General features: G+C 42.2%; 2 protein-coding genes and 1 non-coding gene across 3 annotated transcripts; all 3 read left to right on the top strand.

Moving 5' to 3' along the window:
• Window positions 1-7,957: 7,957 nt before the first annotated feature.
• LOC121955441 (Krueppel-like factor 11) lies at window positions 7,958-16,888 on the top strand. Its single transcript, XM_042503403.2, has 4 exons — window positions 7,958-8,153; window positions 11,945-12,166; window positions 12,433-13,321; window positions 14,065-16,888. The coding sequence occupies exons 1-4, from the start codon at window positions 8,121-8,123 to the stop codon at window positions 14,358-14,360; spliced, it is 1,440 nt and encodes a 479-aa protein (XP_042359337.1). The 5' UTR covers window positions 7,958-8,120; the 3' UTR covers window positions 14,361-16,888.
• Window positions 16,889-20,439: 3,551 nt separating this feature from the next.
• Window positions 20,440-24,388, top strand: LOC121955304 (ribonucleoside-diphosphate reductase subunit M2). The gene is made up of 10 exons (XM_088089838.1): window positions 20,440-20,685; window positions 20,865-20,933; window positions 21,350-21,502; window positions 21,794-21,910; window positions 22,078-22,211; window positions 22,350-22,444; window positions 22,528-22,661; window positions 22,816-22,920; window positions 23,016-23,129; window positions 23,865-24,388. The coding sequence occupies exons 1-10, from the start codon at window positions 20,596-20,598 to the stop codon at window positions 24,015-24,017; spliced, it is 1,164 nt and encodes a 387-aa protein (XP_087945964.1). The 5' UTR covers window positions 20,440-20,595; the 3' UTR covers window positions 24,018-24,388.
• Window positions 23,188-23,326, top strand: LOC121956024 (small nucleolar RNA SNORD94). Its single transcript, XR_006106658.1, has one exon. It is a non-coding gene; the product is annotated as a small nucleolar RNA SNORD94 (small nucleolar RNA).
• Window positions 24,389-25,051: the final 663 nt, after the last annotated feature.

The raw sequence follows: 25,051 nt of genomic DNA, 5'->3' as shown, positions 1-25,051 counted from the left end.
AAAGAAACATTCAGAACATATTATTGAGGACTCAGATTACACAAGATTTTTTAGATGAAAAGTTAATGTATTATGATATGTTAACAATATATATATATATATATATATATATATATATATATATTTGTTTGTTTGGTTTGTTTACATTTTTTTATGTTTTATTTAAAATGTTACTTAAACTTTAAGAAACCTGGGAACTAAAAGAAAACTTTGCATTGGTTGCATTGTAACATACACAGAACGTTTGTAGAACCAAAACTTGCTGGCTGGGTTTCTTAAACTTTCTTAAAGTTGTTGCCTCCTCCACAGGTGCAGCTGATCAGACTGATGTCAGTGTGAATCTCTGAGTCCAGGACGTGAACGACGGCGCCGCTGAATGACGGAAACATCAGTCAAAAAAAAGTCGCCATCTGAGTTTCCATCAACGCCATCTGGTAAGAACCGCTTCACCTTTTTTAATATGGACGGCAAAACTGTTTTACATTCAGTTCAAAACTTTATTAAGGACACAGCTCAAAGAGAGCTAAAGAGACAAAAATAAATAAAAACATAATAAATATATATTATATTTACGAATTATGAATTTACAAAAACTTTGTTGACCACCATGTGAAAATGTTTCCTTCAGTTTCTCCATAAAAGACGTGCCCTAAGAACATAAAAACAGCAAATAAAAATGACAGCAATACATTTCATGTGGAAATTACAAAAACAGGCCTCTGTGATACACATTTGAGCAGATATAATCTACAGTAAATGAATATTTATGTCAAATTGGGCATTTACATACTGACATGAGTGCCGGTGGCTCCAAATTCTAAAATGAAACCTCACTGAGCTCAGTTTGGCTAATAACGGCTAAATAAGGCCGTTCTCGGGTTTTACACATGAACCTATAAATCAGATTTGTTATTACAGCAGAAAAGAGTCTGTGAGGCAAAATAATGAAGATGCAAAATATGGATAAAATCAAAAAACTGAACCAACACAACATGTCCTCTGATGCCGGCTCAGTCAAAACAAAACAACACAACAACACACAAAAGAAAACAACAACAACAAAATACAAAAAAACAACAACAAAACACAAAAAACAACAAAACACAAAAACAACAAAACACAAAAAACAACAAAAAACAAAACACAAAAAAACCCCAACAAAACACAAAAAAACAACAAAACACAAAAGAAAACAACAACAAAACACAAAAAACAACAAAACACAAAATAACAACAAAACACAAAAAACAAAACACAAAAAACAATAAAACACAAAAAACAACAAAACACAAAAGAAAACAACAACAACAAAACACAAAAAACAACAACAAAACACAAAAAACAACAACAAAACACAAAAAAAACAACAAAACACAAAAGAAAACAACAACAAAACACAAAAAACAACAACAAAACACAAAAGAAAAGAAATGAAACAAAACTAAACACATAAGAATAAAAAGGAAATGAAACACAAAACAACAACAAAAACCAAATAAAAAGCATGGAAAGAGTTGTCTTCAGGTTGTAAATATTTAGTCGTTCAGTGATTAAAGATGACGCTGATTTCGAGCAGTGAGGAAAATCTGTGAGATTCTGCTGAAGAGTCTCCATCAGACTGTGAGGTGACTGGACGTCCAAAATGTTTAAAACTCGAGACATAAACTAAAGTTTTCTCCATCAGCCGCCGCGTTTATCAGCTGTTAAATACAAAATGTGAATGTGCAGAATCTGCAGTTATCACATTATTATTGTATACTGAGTAAAAAGTAAAGAAAATCTCCAAAATGTAAATACTCGAGTAAAGAATGAGAACATCTTAAGTGTTTATTACGTGTGTATTACTGGATACAGAGGTGCAGGTGTAGGGACGGAGTGGGGACCATGCTCAGAGTCCTCGGGGACCAAACGTCAGCTGGACTCTGTCTCAGTTTACACTCCGCTGACAGAAAAGAAGGAAAAACCTCCTTGTCCGGGACCACGGGCCGAGTGTGACCTACATTCCTGTGACCCCACCCATCCCGGGCTCCCCCCTCACACACACACACACACACACACACACACACACACACACAGATGTATGTATGCTGTGCGTGCTCGGCGTGTGTGTGTCTCTGGTTGATGAGGTCGCTGCTGTTTGCTCTGGAGGGAAAATCACATCTGCTGATCAGACTTTCAAACAAACAAAACCCAAAACTAAATTTAGGAACCAAACTTGGAAACATAACCAGCCTTAGGCAGGGAGCTAAACTCAGGAGCTACACGCAAAAAACTAAGCTGGGGAAGGGAACTGAACCCAAGTACTAAATTAGGGAACTAAACTTAATGACTAAACTCAGGAACTGAACTTGGGAGGGGAACTAAAATCAGTGTGCAAAGGGAGGGAACTAAACTCAGGGACTGCATTCAGAGAACTAAACTTGGGACTTAACTAAACTTAGTGACTAAATTTGGAAAGGGAACTATCACTCGGTGAGCAAATTTAGGGAGGGAACCAAATTCAGGCACTGAAACTGGGAACTAAATTCAGGTACTAAACTCAAGGAGCAAACTGGAAAGGGAACTAAATCAGAGACTAAACTTGGAAACTGAGTTCAGGGACTATATTCAGAGACATAACTCGGCAAGGGAACTAACTCAAAGAAATAAACTTGGGAACTAAATTCAGGGACCAAACTTGAGAAGAGAAGTAGACTTAGGGACTTAACTCAAAGAATTAAAATCAGTGATTAAGTCAGGGAACTTAATTCAGGGCCTGAACTTGAGAACTAAACTTAGTGAGCAAACTTTAGAGGGGAACTAAACTCAGGGACTACACTGAGAGAACTAAACTTAGTGACTGAACTTGGGAACAAAACTCTGTGACTATGCTCAGGAGCAAAATTTGAGAAGGGAACTATAATTAAGAAAACTCAGTGAATAAATTTGAAAAGGGAACTAGATTCAGGGACTTCACTCACAGAACCAAATTTAGGGACCAAACTTTATAAGGGAACAAAACTTAGTGACTAAACTCAGGGACCAAACTTCAGAAGGGAACTAAACTCCAGTATTTAAGTCAGAGACTGAAGTCAGCAGCAGCAGTCGTGTCTTAACCCGTGAGGGACTGGGAGTTCTGGTCTGGTCTGAGAGGACGCGCCTGGTCCCTTCAGTGTTTTTAAGTCCGTCCTGATCAGGTAAAATGACTCTGACCACGATGTTAAACTGAGCACAGACACTCTGAGGACGATTTGGACACTGTGGACAGGGAGCATGAGACATGAGACTGGAGTGTCCTCCAGTGATTGGGGACAAAGACTAAAAACAGCAGAATGGTCCTTTAATCCCGAAAACTTGAAACAGATGAACCTTCAAACGGCAGCGAAGCCGCAACGTGAGCGGCGAGGGCGTGCTGCGGTCGCTCAGATTCCTGGAGGTCTGATGCTTGGAAGTCTTGAAGGAGGGGCGACCTTTGACCCCGTAGTAATGTGCAAGGTCACACACACACACACACACACACACACACACACACACACACACACACACACACACACACACGCGCACACACACACTCTGAAAACAGAGCGGAGGATTTCTTCCCGCCCTGCAGGCGTATTTACACTGTGTGGTGATTTACACACCTGTGTGAGGTCATCACTCCTCACTGACATCACAGGAAACTAAACTTTGATACTTCAAATTAAAACCAAAACCAGCCTTTACCCTCCAGCTCCAGCACTCAGACTGATCCATGAAGAGGGTCAGTCAGCAGGGAACTAAACCCAGAGAACTGATCTTAGGGACCAAACTTTAAGAACTTAACTGGGGAACTAAATTAAGGGACCAAACTTGAGAAGGGAACTAAACTCAGCAGCCAAAACATCACCCAAATTTTTTAAAGAAACAAAAATGTAACATAAGAAAAACATCACCAAAAAGTTTTAAAGTAAATAAATTTTAAAGAAAAAGAAATGCCAAAAAGGAAAAAAACAAATCACCAAAATGTTTTAAAGAAAACAAAAAAAAAATCAAAAATCATTCCTTAAAGAAAAAAATCACCAAAACTTTTTAAAGAAAAAAAATCACCAAAAAGTTTAAGAGGAAAAAAAATGCAAAAAGTAAAAAACTAAAATGTAATAAAATCAGAAAAACAAAGAAAATGAAAATAATAATCAAAACTGTTGAAAGTAGAGGTGTCTTCAGGCGGGTTTGGGTGGCATGTTTTCTCATGTATAATGTTTTGGTGGTTTTTTGGTTTTTCTTTCAGAGGTCTGTGCTGAGCCTCACTGAGGCGCCGCCGTGAGCAGCTGGTGAAGGTGCTGATCCGGGTCTCTGCAGGTTTTGACTCCGTCCTGCAGACAAACTTGTGTGTGAGCTCGGCTCCGTCGTTCCCTCCTGCACAGCCCTCACACTGTTTTCTGCCTGGAAACTGTTTTTTTTTTTTTTTTTGTGGACGGACCGCCCGTGTGTGTTTTCCTTTTTCCTTTTTTTTATTTCACAACCTCGCTGAACTTGAAAATGAAAATGAACTCGCGTCACCCTGCCGGCTGCCAGATTCCTGCTTTTGTCCCAGTTTTCTCTCTCTGCAGACGCTTTCAGCGGCAGCGTGTCGAGCTCAGTCTCTCTGAGACATCAGGCTGTTTATCTGGTTTGTGTACGAGCCGAGCCGAGCCGGGCCGAGCCAAGCTGAGCCGGGCCGAGCCGGGCCCAGCCGAGCCGGGCCCAGCTGAGTTGGGCCGAGCCGGGCCCGGCTGAGCCGAGCCGCAGAGAGGCGTCTGAGGCGAGGGGGTGATGTGAGGCCGCGTGAGGACTTTTCTGTCAGTCAAACACAGACGGAGGCCGCATCACAAACCGGCTTCGAGGAATAAACGAGCTCTTTGTCTGGCTCTATTTCAGACAGGATGACGTATCACCTCCTTCACCTCCTCCTTCTACTCCTCCTCCTCCTCCACCTCCTTCACCTCCTCCTTCTACTCCTCCTCCTCCTCCACCTCCTCCTCCTCCTCCTCTGTGTGTTCATGTCATAGTGATGCTGCTGATGATGATGATGGTGCCAGTCGACCTCCAGCCCCCCGCCGCAGCTTAAAGGGTTAACAGGCAGCCACAACAAAGGAGCCGGTGCTGGGCTGGCGTGTGCACGAGAGTGTGAGGGAGGGGGGGAGGGAGGGGAGGCTGCTCCGGCTGCCTTGTGGCCCCGCCCTGGAATTCTTTATTGGAGAGGCTGTTTACAACCTCGACGCATAGGAGTCCCCGGGTTCATCGGGCCGGCGGGGCGGGGGTGAGGAGGAGGAGGAGGAGGAGGAGGTGGGGGGAGGTAGCTGGACTGGAGGAAAATGGTACAGGAAGAAGACAATAAGGAAATATGTTGAGGGCCTCTGAACTGCAGATCTGAGCTTTTCTTTGTGTCTTTGTCTCCTCTTGACTCTTTATTTTCCCTCTGTGTCCTGAACAGCGTTTGAGGTTCACATGTTCGAGTCCCCGCAGCACGTGAACACACGAGATGCCCCCCAGAAAAAAAACCAAAAAAAACCCTGTGGAGTCTCTTCAGCTGCAGCCGACTCCACCGGCACACCACCCCGTGCCTTTTTTTTGTAATTTACCTGCAGAAAATCCAACAAAAACACTTCATCATCTGCAAAGACTGAAAAATATCCGGAGCTGCTTTAGTCCTCCTCCTCCTCCTCCTCCTCCTCCTCCTCCTCTCTCTGTGTTTACATCTACATTTTACATGAGTCTTGTTTGGGGCTCCAGCAGCAGAGCGTATGGACTCAGATAGATATCACTAAGAAATAAAAAACAATAAAAACAAAAAACAGGCTGCAACATCAGATTATTGTTTGCTCAGCACACGTTCTCACAGCTCATCTCCACATTATATACATACATACATACATATATATATATATATATATATATATATATATATATGAATGCATTTGTCATTTCAATCATGAAAGTTTTTATAACACAAAAAACAACAAAACATGAAATCATTTCTGTAAATATCTTATAATATCTTGTGTGACATTAATATTTTAATATGATTAAAGTTTGTAAACGGTGCAAATTGTGTCACTAAAACCACAACAACATCAAAAGTTAAACATTATCATGTTTATCAATATTTAATTTAAATGAAGCATGGCGTATTTTCTGTTTTTTATCAGAATCTATTAATTGAACTGCTGCATCGGTTATAGCCCAATTCAATTATTATTTTGTTTCATTTCATTTTATTTTATTTCATTATGTTTGAAAGAAATATCAGTTAATTAATATCTTGAATCTGTGTTACATAAATGCTCTAACATGATCAGACTTAAAGGGTGCAAATATATTTAACATTTTGACTACAATTCAGCCAATTAAGTCCATGACACATATATTTTAAATAAATTTCTTGTATTTTGGTCGACCATAACACTCTAATATGTTGTTGGTTGTTCAAAGTTCAAGTTTATGTGATTTTAAAAGCAGAATTCCTTCAGGACGAGTCACAGCAAAAACACAGAAACACCCAGATTAAAATACACACGTTTGTATTAATATCTCATATTTTATGTGTCCATAATACTCTTAAATGATAGGAGTTTGTTAAAAGTACAAATTGTCACATTAAAACCATAAAAGACATCATAAAAAGACAAAAATACCTGAGTTAATGAATACATTTTCTAATAAGAGCCAGTGAAGTTCATGACATTGTTTTTTATGAATAATTCTCATTATTGATTCATTCTCATGAATTGGTTTTTAGAAATTCAAGTTTGTGTCATTTCAACCATAAAATCGTTTTTTTCTTCTAAAGAAAACAAAAAAAAACCTTTCGAGATTCAAACTCATATTTGTGTATCAACATTTGATTTGATAATAATATTCTTGTATGATTAGAGTTTATAAACTGTTATCAAAACCATAATAAAATCATAAAAACACAAACAAAACACAAATTATATAAAATAAGCACTAATCACGCTTATTGCACACATTGTTTTATAAATATCTTATATTTCGGGTAATGTTCTAATATACTGAGGGCTCTCCAAAGTTTAAGGTCATATTATTTCAACCATAAAAAAAACATAAAAACAACCTAAATGTGTTTATTCACACAGTTTTTTAAATACAAATGAGAGATAATTAGGTTAACAAAACACCTTGTTTTCATGAATGTCTTAGATTTTGGGTTACTGTGATATTCTGATGTGATTCTTGCTGTTTACATTTGATTTATTTGCAATTTTAAACATAAAAAACGTATAAATAGTATAGTGATTTAGGAACACATTTTTTAAGGTAAGATAAACTTTATTGATCCCACACCGGGGAAATTCACTCACAGTCACAGAAGCTCAAACTGAAATTTAATATATATATATATATATATATATATACAAATATAAAAAATAAATAAAAAATAAAAATGAGAGATGATTAAGTTGACAGCACATCTTGTTTTCATTAATTCTTATATTTTTGGTGACGCTGATGATTCTTGCAGTTTAAAGTTGAATTAATTTGTAATTTGAAGCGTTGGAACATGAGGAGGACGCAGAGACGGGTGACTCGTGTTTCCGGGTGTACTCTGCATTCACACCGTCAGACTGTGTGTGTTTTATGTTTTCTCGTATTCATTTTTGGGGAATATTTGGGCTCTTTCTGTCGCCTGCTGTATCCGCAGTTCTTCGCTACGTTGCCTCTCGCGCGCGTCCTCGCGGGTGTCGCGGTCCCGCCTCGCGCCTGTCTGCTTCCCAACCTTTCCCCCAGTTCGAGCGCGCTGCCGGGTTCACCGGGTTTACTCTGACACCGCTGACACCCGGCCCCGCCCCCCGACAGCCACGCACCCCGCGTCGGACCAATGGCGCGCCGGCCACGTACTGATCACGCACCGCCTCGCCTGTGATTGGCCGCGGCCCGCTACACCTTTGCGTGTGATTGGCTGCGTGTTACCACCCGCCAGACTGCTCTGAATTTTGTTTCTGTGTTTTTTTTTTACGTTTTTTTTGGGCTCTCAGCTGAAGTCAGTCCGCGCGGCGCTCGGCAGAAGCTCGCGCTGATTGTTGACTGCTCACTCTCCGCCGCTGTCCTCGCGCTCCGCTCCGGTACCGGCAGACGCTGCTCCCCGCTCCTCTCCGCTCCCGATGCTCAGCCTCCCGGCGGAGCGCGGCCGTCAGGTGAGCCTCCTCATCCCCCGCAAACTGTCACCTTTCCGCTCGGCAAAGTTACCGCGCGGGACCGCCGCTGCACGCGCTGCTGTCCGCTCAGCTGCGGCGGTGACCGAGCTGCAGGTGAGCCGAGGGCGCGTGCTGCCGTCTCATTTTGGGACTGTCGGCTGGTTTATCTGAGGTCATCCCGGACCCGCTGTCTCCTCCGCGCGCGTGCGCGCGCGTGTGTGATAAAGTTTGAAGATGCTGCCGGTGTGTCAGTCTGCAGGAGCCGGTTGTTGTTGTTGTGTTGTTGTTGTTGTTGTTGTTGTTGTGTTGTTGTTGTTGTTGTTGTTGTTTTTACTGGTTTCTATTGTTGTGAGTGGAGTCTGATGATTCTTCTTTGTTGGTGTCTGTGAGGAGGCTGCGAGCTGTGCACGCGCTCAGTTCATCCCATAATATACTATGTAAGCTGACCTGAGTAACACTGAGCTGCAGCTTGTTGTTATTCTGTCTGTAGGGACTGTTCGTTATTTATCAGGAGTGCGTGTCACGTGTTTGAAGCTGGGCAGAGGCTTTATAGGCTGCTTTTTTATTTCATTTAGCCGACAGATATTTTTTAGAGAAAATGTGGCGTGTTTAATGTAACAAAAAAATAAGGTGATGGAGGGACTGTTTGTTATTTATTTCTGAGTGCGTGTAAAATGTGTTTTAGGCACTGGGGAGACACGTTTTTATTTAGGCTGAGGGGAGGGACTTGCAACTTTAAACGGCTGAATTTGGTATTTATTTTATCACCAAATTGTTTTAAAGTAAACATGTTTTCCCCTTAAGGGACTGTTCTTATTTATTTTCTTAAAACAATGTTGCCAGTTTTTTTTTCTTCAATAATGTTTAGTGTTTTTTGTGTGTGTTTTTCTTTTTCATTTAAATTTATTTTTTTTTTAAAGAATGTTTTTGTAATGTATTGTTATTATCATTATTATTTTGTATTTAAAAATTGCACCATTTGTTATAGCCACAAACTTTGCAGCTTATAAATTCAGAACAGTCCCTTAGTTAAATGTCACATTATACTGCAGCCCAAAGTTAAATCTTTGGATGTGTAAATGTTATTGTCAGCACACAAAATGTGACAATAATCATAATAAGACACATAAAAGTAAGTTCATCTCAAACTGCATTTTATGTTTTTTTATTATTTAAAATGTCAGAAAATAGTGAAAATGACTCAAATTCATGTTGCGTGTTTTGTTGTTTAACCACCTGCTCAATAAAAGTCAAATCTAAGCATTAGAGTTGATAAATGTTGTATTGATCGGCTGATCGATTAATCAGACCGAGGCTCGGTTTGTGCAGAAAAGCTGCAGCTGAACACAACAAAGAGACGACGGAGGAGACGATAAAAATCATAAAGAAAATAAAAACAAAATCAACAACAAACTGAAATTACAAAGAAGAAAGTTCAGTCGGTAAATTAGAGCTGATTCCCTGCTGTCACTGAGCAGCAGTTATTTCTATACATTTCAAAATTACAATTAACTCTTTGAAACGGCCCAAAAAATGAGCAAAAAAAACGAAAAAGTTACAAGAAATGTACCTGAAAATAAGCAACAAAAATGCAAATATATATTTATTTAAATGTATTAATTATTTTATTATTTGTTTCTAATTTTCAGCTCATTTCTATTTTTTTCCTTTTTTTTCGGTTTATGGTCACCCGCCGCCAAGTTTCTCATTATGATTTTTACTCGTGTTTTTTACAGAAAGCAGAGCTGTGAATGTGTGTGTGAACGCAGCACAGCGACGCAGATGTGGGTGTTGAAGGGTTAAACCATTAACAGTGTGTGTGTGTGTGTGTGTGTGTGTTGTTTCCTGCCGCTGTGATCTCATCATGTGTTGCTGTATCCGTGGTGTGTTTGTGTGATCGTGGGAAATTTCAGCGCCGTGGTTCTGCCTGCTGCAACAGATTGACTTTGTTTTCTCCACTTCCTGTTCGGAGCTTCCTCTCTCTCTCTCTCTCTCTCTCTCTCTCTCTCTCTCTCTCTCTTTTTGGGGTGAGTCGGTGCATGTTAATGAGGGAGGAGGAGGGGCGGGGCTTGTGTTTTTTTTGTCGGGGGGATATCTGGCACGCCACCTCCCATCATCTATTCTGGGTGCAGGGAGGTTCCTGCCCCCCCCCCCGTGTATCTATATGTCGCTTGCCCCCCCCACACTTCCTGTGCGTGCAGCTGAGCGTTCGCCAGATGCCAGCCAACTTATTGGACCTGCACTCAGGAGCCCTTTGTCCTGCCGTCACCTCCCACCTACATTCATTTTTAACCTCACACCTACTCACTATTATTAGATTAATATATATATATATATATATGTATATATATGTGTGTGTGTGTGTGTGTGTGTATATGTATATATATATATACATATACGTTCCAGTTTTTTTCTTTATTTTTCCTGTTTTTTTATATATGTACACAGACACAAGTATTTATAATATTTAATATTTTCTTAAATGTTTAATATCTTACAATATATTTTTTTATATATATATATATTTTGTCTTGCATACATTTCCAATTTTTTATATACATGTGCATAAACGTTTATAATATTCATTTTTTTTAAATTTTTGCATATGTTTCAGGATTTCTCTGTATTTTCCCAGTTTTTATATATATGTGCACATATAGATATTCATTTTTCTGATGTTTTTTAACAGATTTTATTTACATGTGCACAGATAGCGCTATTTCTAACTTTTATTTCGTTTTGATTGCTTTTTAAAAATATATGGACATGAATTCCATTTCCCCCATATTTTTCCACTTTTTGATATACATTTCCAGGACAAAAGGTACTAGTTAATATTACAGAGCAAAACTTTTTCATTAGAGGACACATTTGGGATCCCAACTAATATTTACATATAATGTGAATAAAAGAAGTAAAAAGTTTCTGTCATTAGTGTGCTAACTCAGCTGGACACATTTGGAGTCCCAGCTCACATGAAAAGTTGCTATCTTGTTGTTCTCTTTGTATTTTGATTAAAGATGACACATTTGGTATCCCCGAGCAGTCATCATAAATAAAAGAAAACACTTGTTTATGTCGTTAACTTGATTTTCTGAGAACAAAAGACACTAAACAATGTTACAGATGGAGACATCTTCATTAGAGGACACATTTTTGATCCCAACTATTATTGACATTTAATTTAAATAAAAGAAGACAAAAGTTTATGTCATCAGCCGTCAAATCATATTTATTATCTGCACACGAGACAAAAACGAGTCAGGCAGATCTAAGTGTAGAGTACAAATACTCTCTTCTTACAGACAGATGGAGAGTATTTGTACTCCCTCTGTGTACGAGGACAGCGTGTGTATTGTAGGAGATGACCTTATGCAGTATCAGCAAGTTAATTTAACATTTTAAAACCATCACAGATTTCTGAACTCGCCCCGTAAATGAAATAAAACCTAGAGTCTGAGTCGTGTGAAAGCGAGCTCACAGGGTTTAAACCGTTAACGCCGTCAGTAATTTAAACATCTGAAAGAGTTTCACAGCTAATTTATTTTTGGAAACTTTTCCAGAACCATAAAAAGACCATATAGAATAAAACACAAGGTGTATGGAAGCAAAATGGTGCCAAAAAGGAAAAATATTGAAGCAGCTGTTTATTTGATCCTGCTGAGATTTTGTTTTTGTGTTTCTGCAGAAGTTTCGGGTTTCAGTTTTGTTGTTGGAGTTTTTTGATTCTTAATTCTCGTCGTATCAGAGCGAGAAAACAGAATAATTTAAGCGTTCTTTGTCCTCCACAGGTTGACCATATGGACGGCCGGACGGTGTCCACCATGGAGCTGAAGCCGTGCATCGAGTACCACGACCTTGAGGCCGCCGAGGCGCTCGTCAGCATGAGCTTCTGGGGTCAAAGGTCGCACAAGCCCCGCCCGCTCACTCCCACCTCCGACTCCTGTGACTCCATCCACCTGCATCCTGAGGGGGGCGACGCCCCCAAAGACCTGATCGCCCTGTCCTCGCTGGTGAGAGACGTTTATTTTATTTTATTTTATCTGAAAAAAAAAGTTCAACATCTGAGAAATAAAGACTTGATTTAACAATAATATTGTTAGAATAATTTAAAGAAATAATTTACTGTCTCTTCTATTTGAAATAAATTAAAACACGTAAAATCGTTAAACTACTGACAACAGAACAAGTGGAAATATGTAGAACAACAAAATCATTTTCATTTTCTGTGTTATTGTTTGACTGATATTTGAGCTGAATTTTTTCGTTTCCTCCTCAGTGCATGACTCCTCCTCACAGTCCGAGCTTCGCCGAGGCCTCCACCACCACGGTCCTCACCACCTCCTGCTCCGCCCTCAGCTCCTCCGGGCCAGTGTTACCCCGCCCCTTGTTCGGCCCTGGCCCCGCCCTCCTCCTCGGCGAGTCCTACCCCTGCCCCCCTCCCTGCTGCTCCTCCTCAGAGACCTCAGCTCCTCCTCAGACAGAGTCGTCCTGCGTGGCTCCGCCCAGCAGAGCCATGGCCACCAGTGTCATCCGCCACACCGCCGACAGCCTCGGCATCCCTCCGCCTCCACCCCCCGCCTCCCAGCCGACAGAAACCTCCACGCCACCGCCGCCAGGACCTCCACAGACTCTTCCAGAGGAGAAGGACGGAGCTCCTCCGTCTCCCGACAGCCCGTCCTCTCCTCCCTCCTCTGCGTCTCCTCCTCACTCCTCCCCGCTGTCTTCCCCCTCCTCCTCCTCCTCCCCGCTCCTCTGCCAGGTGTTCCCGGTGAGCGGCCGGACGGGGATGATCTCCGCCTTCGTTCAGGCGCCGGTTCAGGTGCAAACTCAGGGGGGGCCGAAGCCAATCCTGCCCCAGACCCCCTCCAGTTTTGCCCCACCCCTGCTGGTGGGCTCCACCGTGCCGCAGGGGACCGTCATGTTCGTCGTCCCTCAGGCGTCCGTGTCGCAGGCGCCACAGGGCACGCAGACTGTCATGACCCTGGGCAACACCAAGCTCCTCCCCCTGGCCCCCGCCCCCGTTTACATGCCGACGGGAGCGAGCGGCGGTGCCGCCTCGCAGGCAGACTTCTCCCGCAGACGGAACTACGTCTGCAACTTCCCCGGCTGCAAGAAGACGTACTTCAAGAGCTCGCACCTGAAGGCTCACCTGCGCACGCACACAGGTGAGAGACACGAGGCGCGCTCACAGTGCCCGTCACAGGCGGGAACAGCACGCTACCTCGCTGTCTCGCTGCATTTAAACAAATGTCTTTTTCTGTAAAAATAAATTTCATTTTTGAAGGATAAAAAAATAGCCAAAAATCACCAAACATTTTTGAAAAAAACACAAACAAAAAGAAATCTGAAAAGTTTTTAAAGAAAAAATGTACTTTAAAAAAACGAAATGTTTTCTTTAAAAATCATCAAAAATAAATAAATAAATCAAGAAACATTTTTAAAGGAAAACATTAAATGGCCCAAAAAAAAAAAAAAGTCACAAAAACTTTTGGATAGACAAAGATTGAAGAAATGTAAGGAGAAAAAAAAATTCGTTTTCACAACAAACATGTTTTCTTAAGAAAAAAAATCAAAATGTCTTTAACAAACAAAAACATTTTTCACATTAGTGAAAGCAGAGAGGTCCGGGAGCTCCGCCCTCTCCCAGCAGAGGACCACATCAGCCGCCAAAAAACAGCCGCTCAATGATCGCTACTGATGTGATGTCATTGTCTAGAAACAGCTGCTGACACTTATGTTACGTGTTACGTGTTTTTTTCCTTCTAAACAAACCTCGTCTGCAGCTGTTGAACACGCTGTCTGACCTTTGACCTCCTGTTTGCATGTTTCCTGCACGCCGACGCAGAGACACAAAGCCGCCGTCAGGTGGTCAGGTGGCATGGTAACCCTTTGTGTTCCTCCTCTGCAGGTGAGAAGCCGTTCAGCTGTCACTGGGAGGGCTGCGACAAAAAGTTCGCCCGCTCCGACGAGCTCTCCCGCCATCGCCGGACACACACCGGTGAGAAGAAGTTCGTCTGCAACGTGTGCGACCGGCGCTTCATGCGCAGCGACCACTTGACCAAACACGCCCGGCGGCACATGACCACCAAGAGGGCGTCATCGTGGCCCGCCGAAACCCGAGACCTCAACAAAGTGGCCCTGCCCAAGGGCCAAAGCAGGGGCCCCGCACTTCCTGTCAGCATGCTGGTCTCTACTGCCAACTAAGACCCTGTTTGTTCTCGGCTTTAAGACACGTCCGGGCGGTCAGAGAGGACGGCCGAGACGCCGTGCACGCCTGTGACGACCGTGTGTGTGTGTGTGTGTGTGTGAGCGGGCCGCTCCACCTGCTGACATCAGCAGCACAGTCACCTGCGACTCGACAAAGAGCGTTGGACGAGACGCCCAAACAATCGCCACGTCCTGCGCCGATGACGCATCAGGACACATTCACACGACAGACACGCGGTCGAACGGCACGTCAGCAGCTGCTCTGAGCGACCAGGTCACGGTGCGTCTCGGCGGTCGTTTACACTCGTATTTAACGCCGCCCGCGTGTGATCGGACAGGCCAGGACGCGTTTTAAAACCGGTGTGAACAGGGTGCACCAGACTCAGTCAGGGGGCCCCACAGGGCCAACTCAGGACCCCGGGGCGGGGGGGGGGGGACACCTGCAGATCACTCTGGTCGATTCATTCAGCTCCACATCAGGAGGATCTTTTTTACCAATCAGCTGCTGCTGGAGGCGCCGCTATGCTCCGGTGGCGTTTACACCAACAACGACAAACTCTGATCATCAACTCCTTTAAACTCCAAATCTGCTTTTATTTTGGCGGGGCACAAGTGAAGGAGGGCGTCGCTCTTCGTCGAGTGTGTTCACATCGTCTGCAGACACAGCAGCGACCCCAAGAGGCGAAACGGCCATCACACTCCAGAAAACTTAGCTGCCGGGTAGATTTACGAAAAAGCAGATCGTCAATAAGAATCATAAAATCTGAAGTTTAAAAACAAACGATTCATTTCCAGACTCAGTTCGGTCGTCACTTTCATGACGTGTTTGAGCTTTTTAAGTTTTAGTGTTCGGCTCTTTGTTGCCACATATGAAAGGTTCGTAAGGGACTGTGTGTTATTTATGAGAGGGGAGGGGGTGGTGCAAAAAGGGGGAGGCATGTCAGATCATTTTTTGAATCATGCGAGGGACTTTTTATTTTAGCTTTAGAGAACGGGCATAAAACTTTAAAAGGCTGGATTTTGTATATATTTAACAGCCAATTTTTAATTGCGGAAGTTTTTTTGTTTTTTTTTAAAGAAAACATTCAGGTTTGGAAGAAATATTCCTTTAAAAACTGCAGATTGCCAATATTTTCTGTAGAGATTGCTGATATGTAAAGAAAACCTGGATTTGGAAGGCATGTTTTGCACAGTAATGATGTTTTCTTAAAAGATTTTATAAAAGTTTTTGCTTTTTTTGCTTTTCAAAAGGTTTAAAGGAAACATTTTGGCAATTTATTTTTTCATCAAAAATTTTGGGTGATTTTTTTCATTACTAATAAGTTTGACAGTATTTGAATGAAACATTTTGATTTTCTTTTTGCAAGTTTTGGAAAAACATTTTGGCATCTTTGGTCTTTATTTTTTTAAGACATTTTCAAAGGAAAAAAACAAAATGACACCATTAATCATAGTGAGAAATTATTTTGGGGTTTTCCTATTTGGAAAGTTTGGTCCTCGAGCACATCACCTGTGACGAACGTTTCCGTAAAAAAACAAACTTCTTTTTTCAACTCTAGGATTTCAGCTTCAACTTGAAAACTTCAAAATTGTTCAACTCTAACAGCCCACTGACGCTGGTGGTCGTGTTTTCCCCAAGTCACTCAGGGAGGGAGCTCCACCCCCCTCCTCTGATAAATACACAACAGTCCCTACCTGAAGCGATGAGCATGTTTGACTTCATCTTTAAAGACAGAAATCATAAAGATGTGAAAACAGATGATGAAGTACACGTTTAGTCAATAATCAAAATGTCGTCGGGATGAAATAAAAAACAACACGAAGGTGTAGATGAAGCCGGAGCCGCCAGCAGAGCACAGAGCGAGTTTCCCGCCCTGCTCAGGACATTTTACTCCCACCAACCACAAACTCACCGAGGAGGAGGAGGAGGAGGAGGAGGAGGCGACAGGCTGCTATTCATTCACGGACAGAAACCAACAAAAACCTGACATTGCACTGGATTTTTTGAATCTTGCTCGTTTTTGTACTCTCTCTCTCCGTGTATAATCATGTTTACTTCATGTGTAAAATGTCACGTTTAGCGAAATGTATGCACTCTTTATTTGCCAAAGCCTCCGTATTGTGCTTTTATTATTCGCCGACTCGTGTTCATTTGTCTGTGCGTGTAAATACTGTAAATATATTGATATCTATATGAATGTTACGTGTATTCCAATCTGCATTTATGGACAGTACGAGTTATTGATATTTTAAAAATGTCAGTGGACAGTATTCCTCACTGTGATACTACCTACGCTCTTCGCTTTACACCCTAAAAAATTATTTAATAAACATTTGTTGAGGAACAAGTGCTGTTTTTTGATAGCTTGATTTGGCCCATAGTGTAGCCAGTAAGAAAATACCTCGTTATTAAATGTTATTCTTAATAATAACGGCTTATATCGGAATAATCCCATTTCTCAACATTTGCCTGTAAGGGATGGTGAAGAAAGTGGTTTTTATAATAAAAATTTACCACAAAAATACACGTTGGTTTGTGGTTTGTTGTTCCTCACAAAAACACATCTCAGAAAGTCACTTTTTTAATTTTTTAATTTTTATTTTCCGGGGCATTTTGAGGATGACACGTGGAAAATTAGCGTCATCGCTACGGTGATTATCACTGGGCTTAAGTAAAGTTTAGTGGTACTCATATATGTGTGTATATATATGTGTGTGTGTGTGTGTCTACCAGTAATTACTTCAAAGTAATCCAATTTATTACATTTAATGACTTTTCTGACAAATGTTTCAAACAGATAAAGCTGAAAAGACCTAAATACATAAAGTGTGTTAATGTGCCGCTCAGTTTGTCTCCACAGCTTTGCTGACCTGCGTTTTCCAAAAATCTGCCACAGAGAAATATTCCTGCACGGCAACAACATGAAAAGCAACAGAATTACTGTTTTATTCACCTTTAAACTTTTTACTGAGATCCCAGCGAGCAATTTTTGGTTCTATAAACTGAGAGTGGTACAATGCAACCAATGCCATGTTTTGGAAATGTTTTCAGCAACAAATTTTCTTTAAGTTCCCAGAATGTTCTTCTAAACGTTTGGGTAACATACTCTATAAACGTTAAAAAAATGTTCAGTGTTTTTTTTTGTGTAAATCTGTGTAATCTCAGTCCTCAATAAAATTTTCTGAATGTTGCTTTGAAAATGTTCTTCTTTTGTTCTCATGTAACATTGTTGGAACGTTTTATAAAGAACATCAGTGTTGCAGCTCAAACGTTACGTCTTTTTTAACCTCACAGGAACATTATTTGAAATGATAAACATCCTTAAAACGTTCTCTGAATGTTAGATTAAAATGTCTTTAAAACATCATTACAACCTAAAGGTAACGTTGGTGAATGTTGTAGGTACGTTCTCTGAATGTTAAAAGGTTTTCTTTAAAATTTCGTGAATGTTGTGGGAACATTGTCTGCTCACTGGGAAGATGTAAAGCGTCAGGAGGAATGATTATTTCAACATATAAACTTTTTAATGACACTTTTTTTCATTTGTAACCCTTTGTGTAAACACAAACAATTTAATTAGTAACTGTCATGTCATAACATATTTCTCTCTGTAACTGATTACATTCATTTTGTAGTTTCATTACTGTAAGCAGTAATGAAATTACATCACTGAATATCTAGCTGCAGTCTAATTGAGTCCAGAATAATGAATGAACATGAAGTTAAATCATCGGTTCCCTAAAGTCGGTTCCGTTTTATTGTCGTCATTTGTTGTTAGTGAATTCAGGTCACAAACCGTTGTCGTGACCGTTAAATGGCGGGAAAAGTCTGTTCGCGGGGATAATTCCGTTAAGTTGGCTCCGTTTCTTTAAACGCACAAACATCGACCCGCGCGTGCAGTTTCTGCTCGGCGACAGCGGCGCCGTTACGTGTCGAGTTACACAACCGGAGCTCCGCGCGAGCTCTCCCTCTCTCCCCGGTAACAGCCGGCAGCCAATCAGGAGGCGGCGCTCAGGGGGTGTGACCAATGGGGAGAGCTCGACGTTGAGCCGGGAACGTGAGAAATGCGTGTGATTGGCTGCTGAGGTACCCGCCCATTTGCCTTACTGACCGACATTCAGCAGCAGCCAACGAAGAAGAAAAAAAACTACTAATAAATAAATAACAACAGCAGGCGGAGCAGCAGCGACACTGCGAGGCGGACAGCGGTACTGCAGCACTGCTACTGCAGTACTTATATCACTGACAGTAGAAATACATGGTAGAAATACTCTTTAACAAGTACAAGTCATAGAGGTATTTTTGTTTGTTATTTTTTCAGCATCAGTATCATAAATATATCGAAAGCTGGAGTCACATCACTGTACCTCCTTTCACAGGTATTTAACCCTTTAAACTCTGAGCACATTAGTTGGACTTATTTTTTTTTTTAAAAAAAGGGGGGAATAAAAGGAAAGAAATTAAGTAATTAAAATTAGGAAAAAGTCGAGGAAAAAACTATATATATATTTATCATAATTAAACAAAGGTTATTTTTATGTTACAGAATCATTACATTTTCTTAAGATATATATGTATGTATGTATGTATGTATGTATGTATGTATGTATGTATGTATGTATATATATATATATATATACACACACACATATGTGATTTTGTTAAGAAATCCCGATGTATATTACAATGTGCTTTTGTGTTTATTTTTTGATGTAATCAGGACATTTTTGTTGTTGAGAACTTGCTCTCAATGGCCTTCCCTCTTGAAATAAAGGTTAAATCGATTTTTTAAAAAAAATCTTAAAAACACAGAAAGGAAAAGGGTAGAAATGTCACTGCAGATATATTTAGATAAATATATATTTTTGTAAAAAATGTAAATAAGATCAGATAAAACAAAACAAAACTGTTCTCAGCTGTCTGTATGTTAGTGACAGTGCTGTTTCCCGCCGGCGGGGGGCGCCGCCGCCCTCTGACCTACATTCACATGACGTGTTGTTGTCTTCTCCAGCAGCCAATCAGAGCGCTCCATTTCGGAAACAGCTGATCGGTCCCCTTTTCCTGTTTCGAGGGAAAATGAGGCGATTCTTTGAAATTTCAGACTGAAACGTGATCAAATCAAAGTTCGAGTCATTAACCAGAGAGTCTGTAACATCAGTAAAATATCTCTTTATCATGAAAATACGGCGGGAAAACCCGCCAAATGACCGTTTTGATCCCCTTTGTTCTTTTCAGGCTAAAATCAGTTATGTCAGTTTGAGGTCTTATTTCTTAAAATATGACTCTAATAATGTAGAGTGGTAACAACACTGCGGTGTCTAATATTGTTTTTGGCGCTAAATTGTGACAACATCTAGACAAAAGTAAACAGCAGAATTTGGCGGCAGCGGGAAACAAACCAGAAAATAACACTTTAACCCTTTGAAACCTGGAGCCACGTCACTCTTCCTGCTTTCAGACGTCTTTCACAAGTATTTAACCCTTTAGAAACCTGAGCACAATGGAGTGATTTCTGTCAACAGCATGAGAAAAAGGCAATGAGCTATTTGTATGAATTCGTACACAAGTTACAGCAACAAAAAAAAAGTAGATTTGGGGAAAAATGTGAACAAAAAAGTTATGGATAACTATTCACAGATATACTTAAATGTTTTAAATAACAATGCTTCAGAATTATTATACTTATTATGGATAGCTTATGATTTTAAAGCACTTATTTAGAGTCATTAAACAGCAAATTAGACACACACGGAAATCACGTTTCCTTTTGGCGATTTTCTGATCATTTTGACCTTAATGACTGTATTTTAGAGTCTCAGTTTAACGGTATTTAATGTCAAATAAATGTGTGTTTTTGTCTGAACTTTTCATGTTTCGTAAACGGTGATTTTTGGCAGTTTTGTAACGTCGTTTTCGGGCAGTTTTGTAACCCCGCACAGACAAAGCCGTTTGAATTTCCCGCAGCTGTCCGGGCGGCACGTGAGCGCGGCTCGCCTCCTGATTGGCTGCGTCGCAGCGTCAGCTTTAAAGAGCCGGCACGAGCTGCGCTCCTATTGGTCGGTCTCGTTCTAGCGCCAAGACTTGAATAAAAAGGGCGAGCGTCCGGCGGCAGCCGCTTCAGTCTGTGTCCTCCGCCCGTGTCCTCCGCCCGTGTCCTCCGCCTCGCGTCTCTGCGTCTTTGCGTCTTTTTTAAGTCGTTAACTCGTCGTTGAATTCTCCGTGTGAAGCAACATGCTGAGTGCTCGCGCTCCTCTCTCCGTGAAGCCCGGGAACTCGGTGAGCGGGCAGATGAGCAACATGTCGCTGGACAAAGAAAACACGGTGAGGACTCAAACACCGACCCATGAGTCAGCGCTTTTTCACGCGCTCACACGTCGCTGCGACGGCGCCGTTTTCTCTGCGTTAACGTGTCTTTCAGCCCGAAGATGAAGTAAAACGTTAATTTCGCTTCAGAGTGTTATTCTGTTGTTCTCTGAGGATTTCTGTCGTTTCTCTTTCAGCCGCCGAGTCTCAACTCGACCCGCATCTTGGCGTCTAGAACCGCGCGGAAAATCTTCTCGGAGGCTCCGGTGAGTCCAGATGTGCTGAAAGCTCCAACAGCTGCAGCTCGATTCACAGCAGCTGCTTTCTGCGCTAATTATTATCACTTTGTCTGCTGATGGAGCTCATGTGGCGCCAAACCGTCAGTGTGGCGCCAAACACCAACGATCAGCTGTTACTGTTTACAGGCACTTCAAGATGTAGGTCAGGGACTGATCTCTATTTATCAGAGGAGAGGGCAACTGGGATGTCTCTATTTTATTTATTTATACTGTCATCTTCCCAAATATACTGCCAGTACAAAATGTAAAAGTAGTCACATGATGCAGGATAAGGGACTGTGCTGTATTTATCAGGTGTGACTCCTTCATGTTTTTAGACTGCCCAAATATATTACACAGCTGTTGTGTGTTTGTGTGTGACGGTTGTGTGTTTTATGTCCCAGTCCAAAGCCGTGAAGAAGAGCAGCAGCGGGGAGGAAGAGGAGGAGCCTCTGCTGAAGGAAAATCCTCGCCGCTTCGTCATCTTCCCCATCCAGTACCACGACATCTGGCAGATGTACAAGAAGGCCGAGGCGTCTTTCTGGACCGCCGAGGAGGTAACCATGGAAACCAGCCCGTCTGTAGCTCTGTGTGTACAGGAAGACTGTTCCAGCTGTTTGCTGACGTCACAGGTGTTAATGATGTCATAGTGTCCTGTGTGTGTTCAGGTGTTAATGATGTCATGGCGTGCTGTGTGTGTTCAGGTGTTGATGATGTCATGGCGTGCTGTGTGTGTTCAGGTGTTGATGATGTCATGGCGTGCTGTGTGTGTTCAGGTGTTGATGATGTCATGGCGTGCTGTGTGTGTTCAGGTGTTGATGATGTCATGGCGTGCTGTGTGTGTTCAGGTAGATCTGTCGAAGGACCTGCAGCACTGGGAGTCTCTGAAGGACGAGGAGCGCTACTTCATCTCTCACGTGTTGGCCTTCTTTGCCGCCAGCGACGGAATCGTCAACGAGAATCTGGTGAGCCCCGCCCACATGTTGATGAGTCGTTGACAGTTTAATGACGAGTTGTTGTTATTGTTGTTTATTGGCAGGTTGTTGTTGTTTATTGGTGAGTTGTTTATCCACGAGTCAGATAGATTTCAGGTGAGCTGATGATGTCATCTGTTTCTCCGTCTGACCACCAGGTGGAGCGCTTCACACAGGAAGTACAGGTGACGGAGGCCAGGTGTTTCTACGGTTTCCAGATCGCCATGGAGAACATCCACTCTGAGATGTACAGCCTCCTCATCAACACCTACATCAAGGAGCCTGCAGAGAGGTGAGGACACACGGGGACAGACGAGGACACACGGGGACAGACGAGGACACACGGGGACACACTATTTTGCTGTGTATATTGAGTGTGTGTGTGTGTGTGTGTGTGTGCGTGTGTGACGGTGTGTTCACTGACCCTCAGAGAATACCTGTTCAATGCCATCGAGACTCTGCCGTGTGTGAAGAAGAAGGCCGACTGGGCGATCAACTGGATCGGCAACAAGAGCGCCAACTACGGTAACTGATCACTTCCTGTTTATCAGCTCTGATGTTGATCAGGTATTGATCAGGTATTGATCAGGTGTTGACTCTTTCTGCAGGAGAGCGTGTGGTGGCCTTCGCCGCCGTGGAGGGAATCTTCTTCTCTGGTTCGTTCGCGGCGATCTTCTGGCTGAAGAAGAGAGGCCTGATGCCCGGCCTGACCTTCTCCAACGAGCTCATCAGCAGAGACGAGGTGATTATTGATTACTGATCAGCAGAAGATCAGTGACACGCTTCATCCTGCTGCCTCCACAGCATCGGATTATCACATTCAAAACCACTTTGCTACTGGTTTCACTGGTCTGACGTGTGTGTTGCTGGTCTGACGTGTGTGTTACTGGTTTCAGGGTCTGCACTGTGACTTCGCCTGTCTGATGTTCAAACACTTGGTGAAGAAGCCGTCGGCAGAAACCGTCGCTGAGATCGTCAGGAATGCCGTGGAGATCGAGCAGGTGGGTGACGGGAACACGCCCTCCACACGTGGCCGCGCGGGTCTGTGGTTGGACTGGTGTGACTGGTGTGCTGACCGGTGTGTCGTTGTTGTCAGGAGTTCCTGACGGAGGCTCTGCCGGTGAAGCTGATCGGGATGAACTGCGAGCTGATGAAGCGGTACATCGAGTTTGTGGCCGACAGACTGATGCTGGAGCTCGGCTTCTCGAAGGTAAGCTCTCCCAGTAACGCCGCGGCTCCCAGTAAGGAGAGCTCGGGGCTCGGGTGCGTCTGTGGTGATGAGAGGCGCAGGGGTACGGACCTCAGCCGATGATGGGGGCTGAGTGCTGCTGCGGACGCTCTGATCGGGGGACGAGTGGTTCGCCGTCAGAACGCCAGCTGCACGAAAGAGACGCCCGTCTGAACAGACGCCGCCCGAAGGTGTGCGCTCCTCCTCCTGGGACTCTGAGACTCGGAGAAATGAAATGTAGACAAATATTTATACGCGCTGCATTTTAATATTTCCAATATACAGTAATTCTGTTCAGATCTATTTTTCTTGTATTGAACTGACTTTGTTTATTTTTTTCTAATGTACGTTTTGTTTTCATTGAGTTATTTTTTTTATCATTTATTAAATGTATTTATTTTAATTTTATTTACTTAATTTTTCAGATTTTTATTACAGAGCGTGGACATTTTTTTACCATGAATTTAATTGTTTTCACCAGATTCATTTCTGTTTGCATCTTTTTTTTGTTAACTGTATGACGTTATTTTTCAGGTTTATGTTTTATTACAGTGACTTTTGCTCCCCGCGGTGCAGTATATGAGGAGTATTTTTCCTTCTTAAACTGCTGCAGTTTGTTCACGTATTCTACTCTATAATGTCTCATTTTCTCAAAGCTGTTTCTGAGTGTGACTGTTAAAGGGTTAAACTGACGTGGGCTCTGCGCTGTGTGTGCAGATCTACCGGGTGGAGAACCCCTTCGACTTCATGGAGAACATCTCTCTGGAGGGAAAGACCAACTTCTTTGAGAAGCGTGTGGGCGAGTACCAGAGGATGGGCGTGATGTCGGGCGCCACAGACAACACCTTCAGGCTGGACGCCGACTTCTGAGGACAGAGGTGGAGACACACTCACTCACGCACACACTCCAGAAGCTTCTGCGGGACCAAACACGCACAACTACACACTGACAAAATCACACAACGTTAACTCTCAGGACGGCGGCGGCTCCGCGGGACGATCGCTGAAATGAGCGTTTCAGCCAATCAGAGCGCAGCGGCCCGGAGTCGGTTCACACGCCGCGCCTCACTGTCAGCAGGAGACCTGGCGGAGGATCCGAACTCCGGTTTTATCATTTTTTAAAAATAAAATCTGCTATATTAGTATGTTTTTATACTAAACAAATGTGTTTTACTTTATTTAGTTTCATTTGTACAGTTTGGTTTTTTTTTCTTCTTTTGTAATAAAATCCAAAATCTTGATTGTGTGCATCTGTTCATTCCTGCACCTCTGATCACGCTCACCTCAGACACCAACACAGGGAACCTATCAAAAACAAACATTCACGGCTCTTTCTCTACAGTTTATCAATCCTCCATAATCTTAAACGCTTCAGTCAATTCATTCACTCAGTAAACTTATTACAATTAAATAAAATTACTTCTGAACAGTCAGCTCTTCCCTCCACCAGCACTACCCTACAAAAGAAAAAAACTCGGATTGAGAAGGACAGCATCAACAAATGAATAAGTAATAATATAATAACAATAATTATGACAATATGTCAGAGCTTGTAAACAAACTGTGCTGTTTACATCAGACACATTTCAGGTCTGTCTTCAATATTTTGGGTTTTATTCATTTTCCCTCCAGTGAAGACAAAGCGGATCATAAAACCAGAACCAGAAAAATCAGATATAAGATGGAAATCTGGCTGAATCGATTCGAAACTTTAAGAAATCCAACATCTTATAACAAGAGAAAAGTTTAAATGAGCTCTCACTGTTTCCTCAGGTAGATGATTTTACAAAAGGTGACCAGAGTCATGTCATTCATGTCTTCATGTATAATATGTGACTGAAAATCCAAAAAATCAGTATAATTTCTGAAAACCAGCAAAATCATTTAACAAGAATTCTCTGGTG

Source organism: Plectropomus leopardus, chromosome 16 (genome assembly GCF_026936395.1).
Source record: "Plectropomus leopardus strain MGB_pleo_1.0 chromosome 16, ASM2693639v1, whole genome shotgun sequence".
NCBI classification, from domain to species: domain Eukaryota; kingdom Metazoa; phylum Chordata; class Actinopteri; order Perciformes; family Serranidae; genus Plectropomus; species Plectropomus leopardus.
This window is presented reverse-complemented; position numbering and strand designations above follow the sequence as displayed.

Bases quoted from the DNA above. Each gene is read 5' to 3' on its own strand.
- LOC121955441 (XM_042503403.2), top strand. From the start codon at position 8,121: ATGCTCAGCCTCCCGGCGGAGCGCGGCCGTCAG. The intron at 12,167-12,432 runs GTGAGAGACGTT...TTTCCTCCTCAG, and splicing joins TGATCGCCCTGTCCTCGCTG to TGCATGACTCCTCCTCACAG. The intron at 13,322-14,064 runs GTGAGAGACACG...CCTCCTCTGCAG, and splicing joins TCACCTGCGCACGCACACAG to GTGAGAAGCCGTTCAGCTGT.
- LOC121955304 (XM_088089838.1), top strand. From the start codon at position 20,596: ATGCTGAGTGCTCGCGCTCCTCTCTCCGTGAAGCCCGGGAACTCGGTG. The intron at 20,934-21,349 runs GTGAGTCCAGAT...TTTATGTCCCAG, and splicing joins AAATCTTCTCGGAGGCTCCG to TCCAAAGCCGTGAAGAAGAG. The intron at 21,503-21,793 runs GTAACCATGGAA...GTGTGTGTTCAG, and splicing joins CTTTCTGGACCGCCGAGGAG to GTAGATCTGTCGAAGGACCT.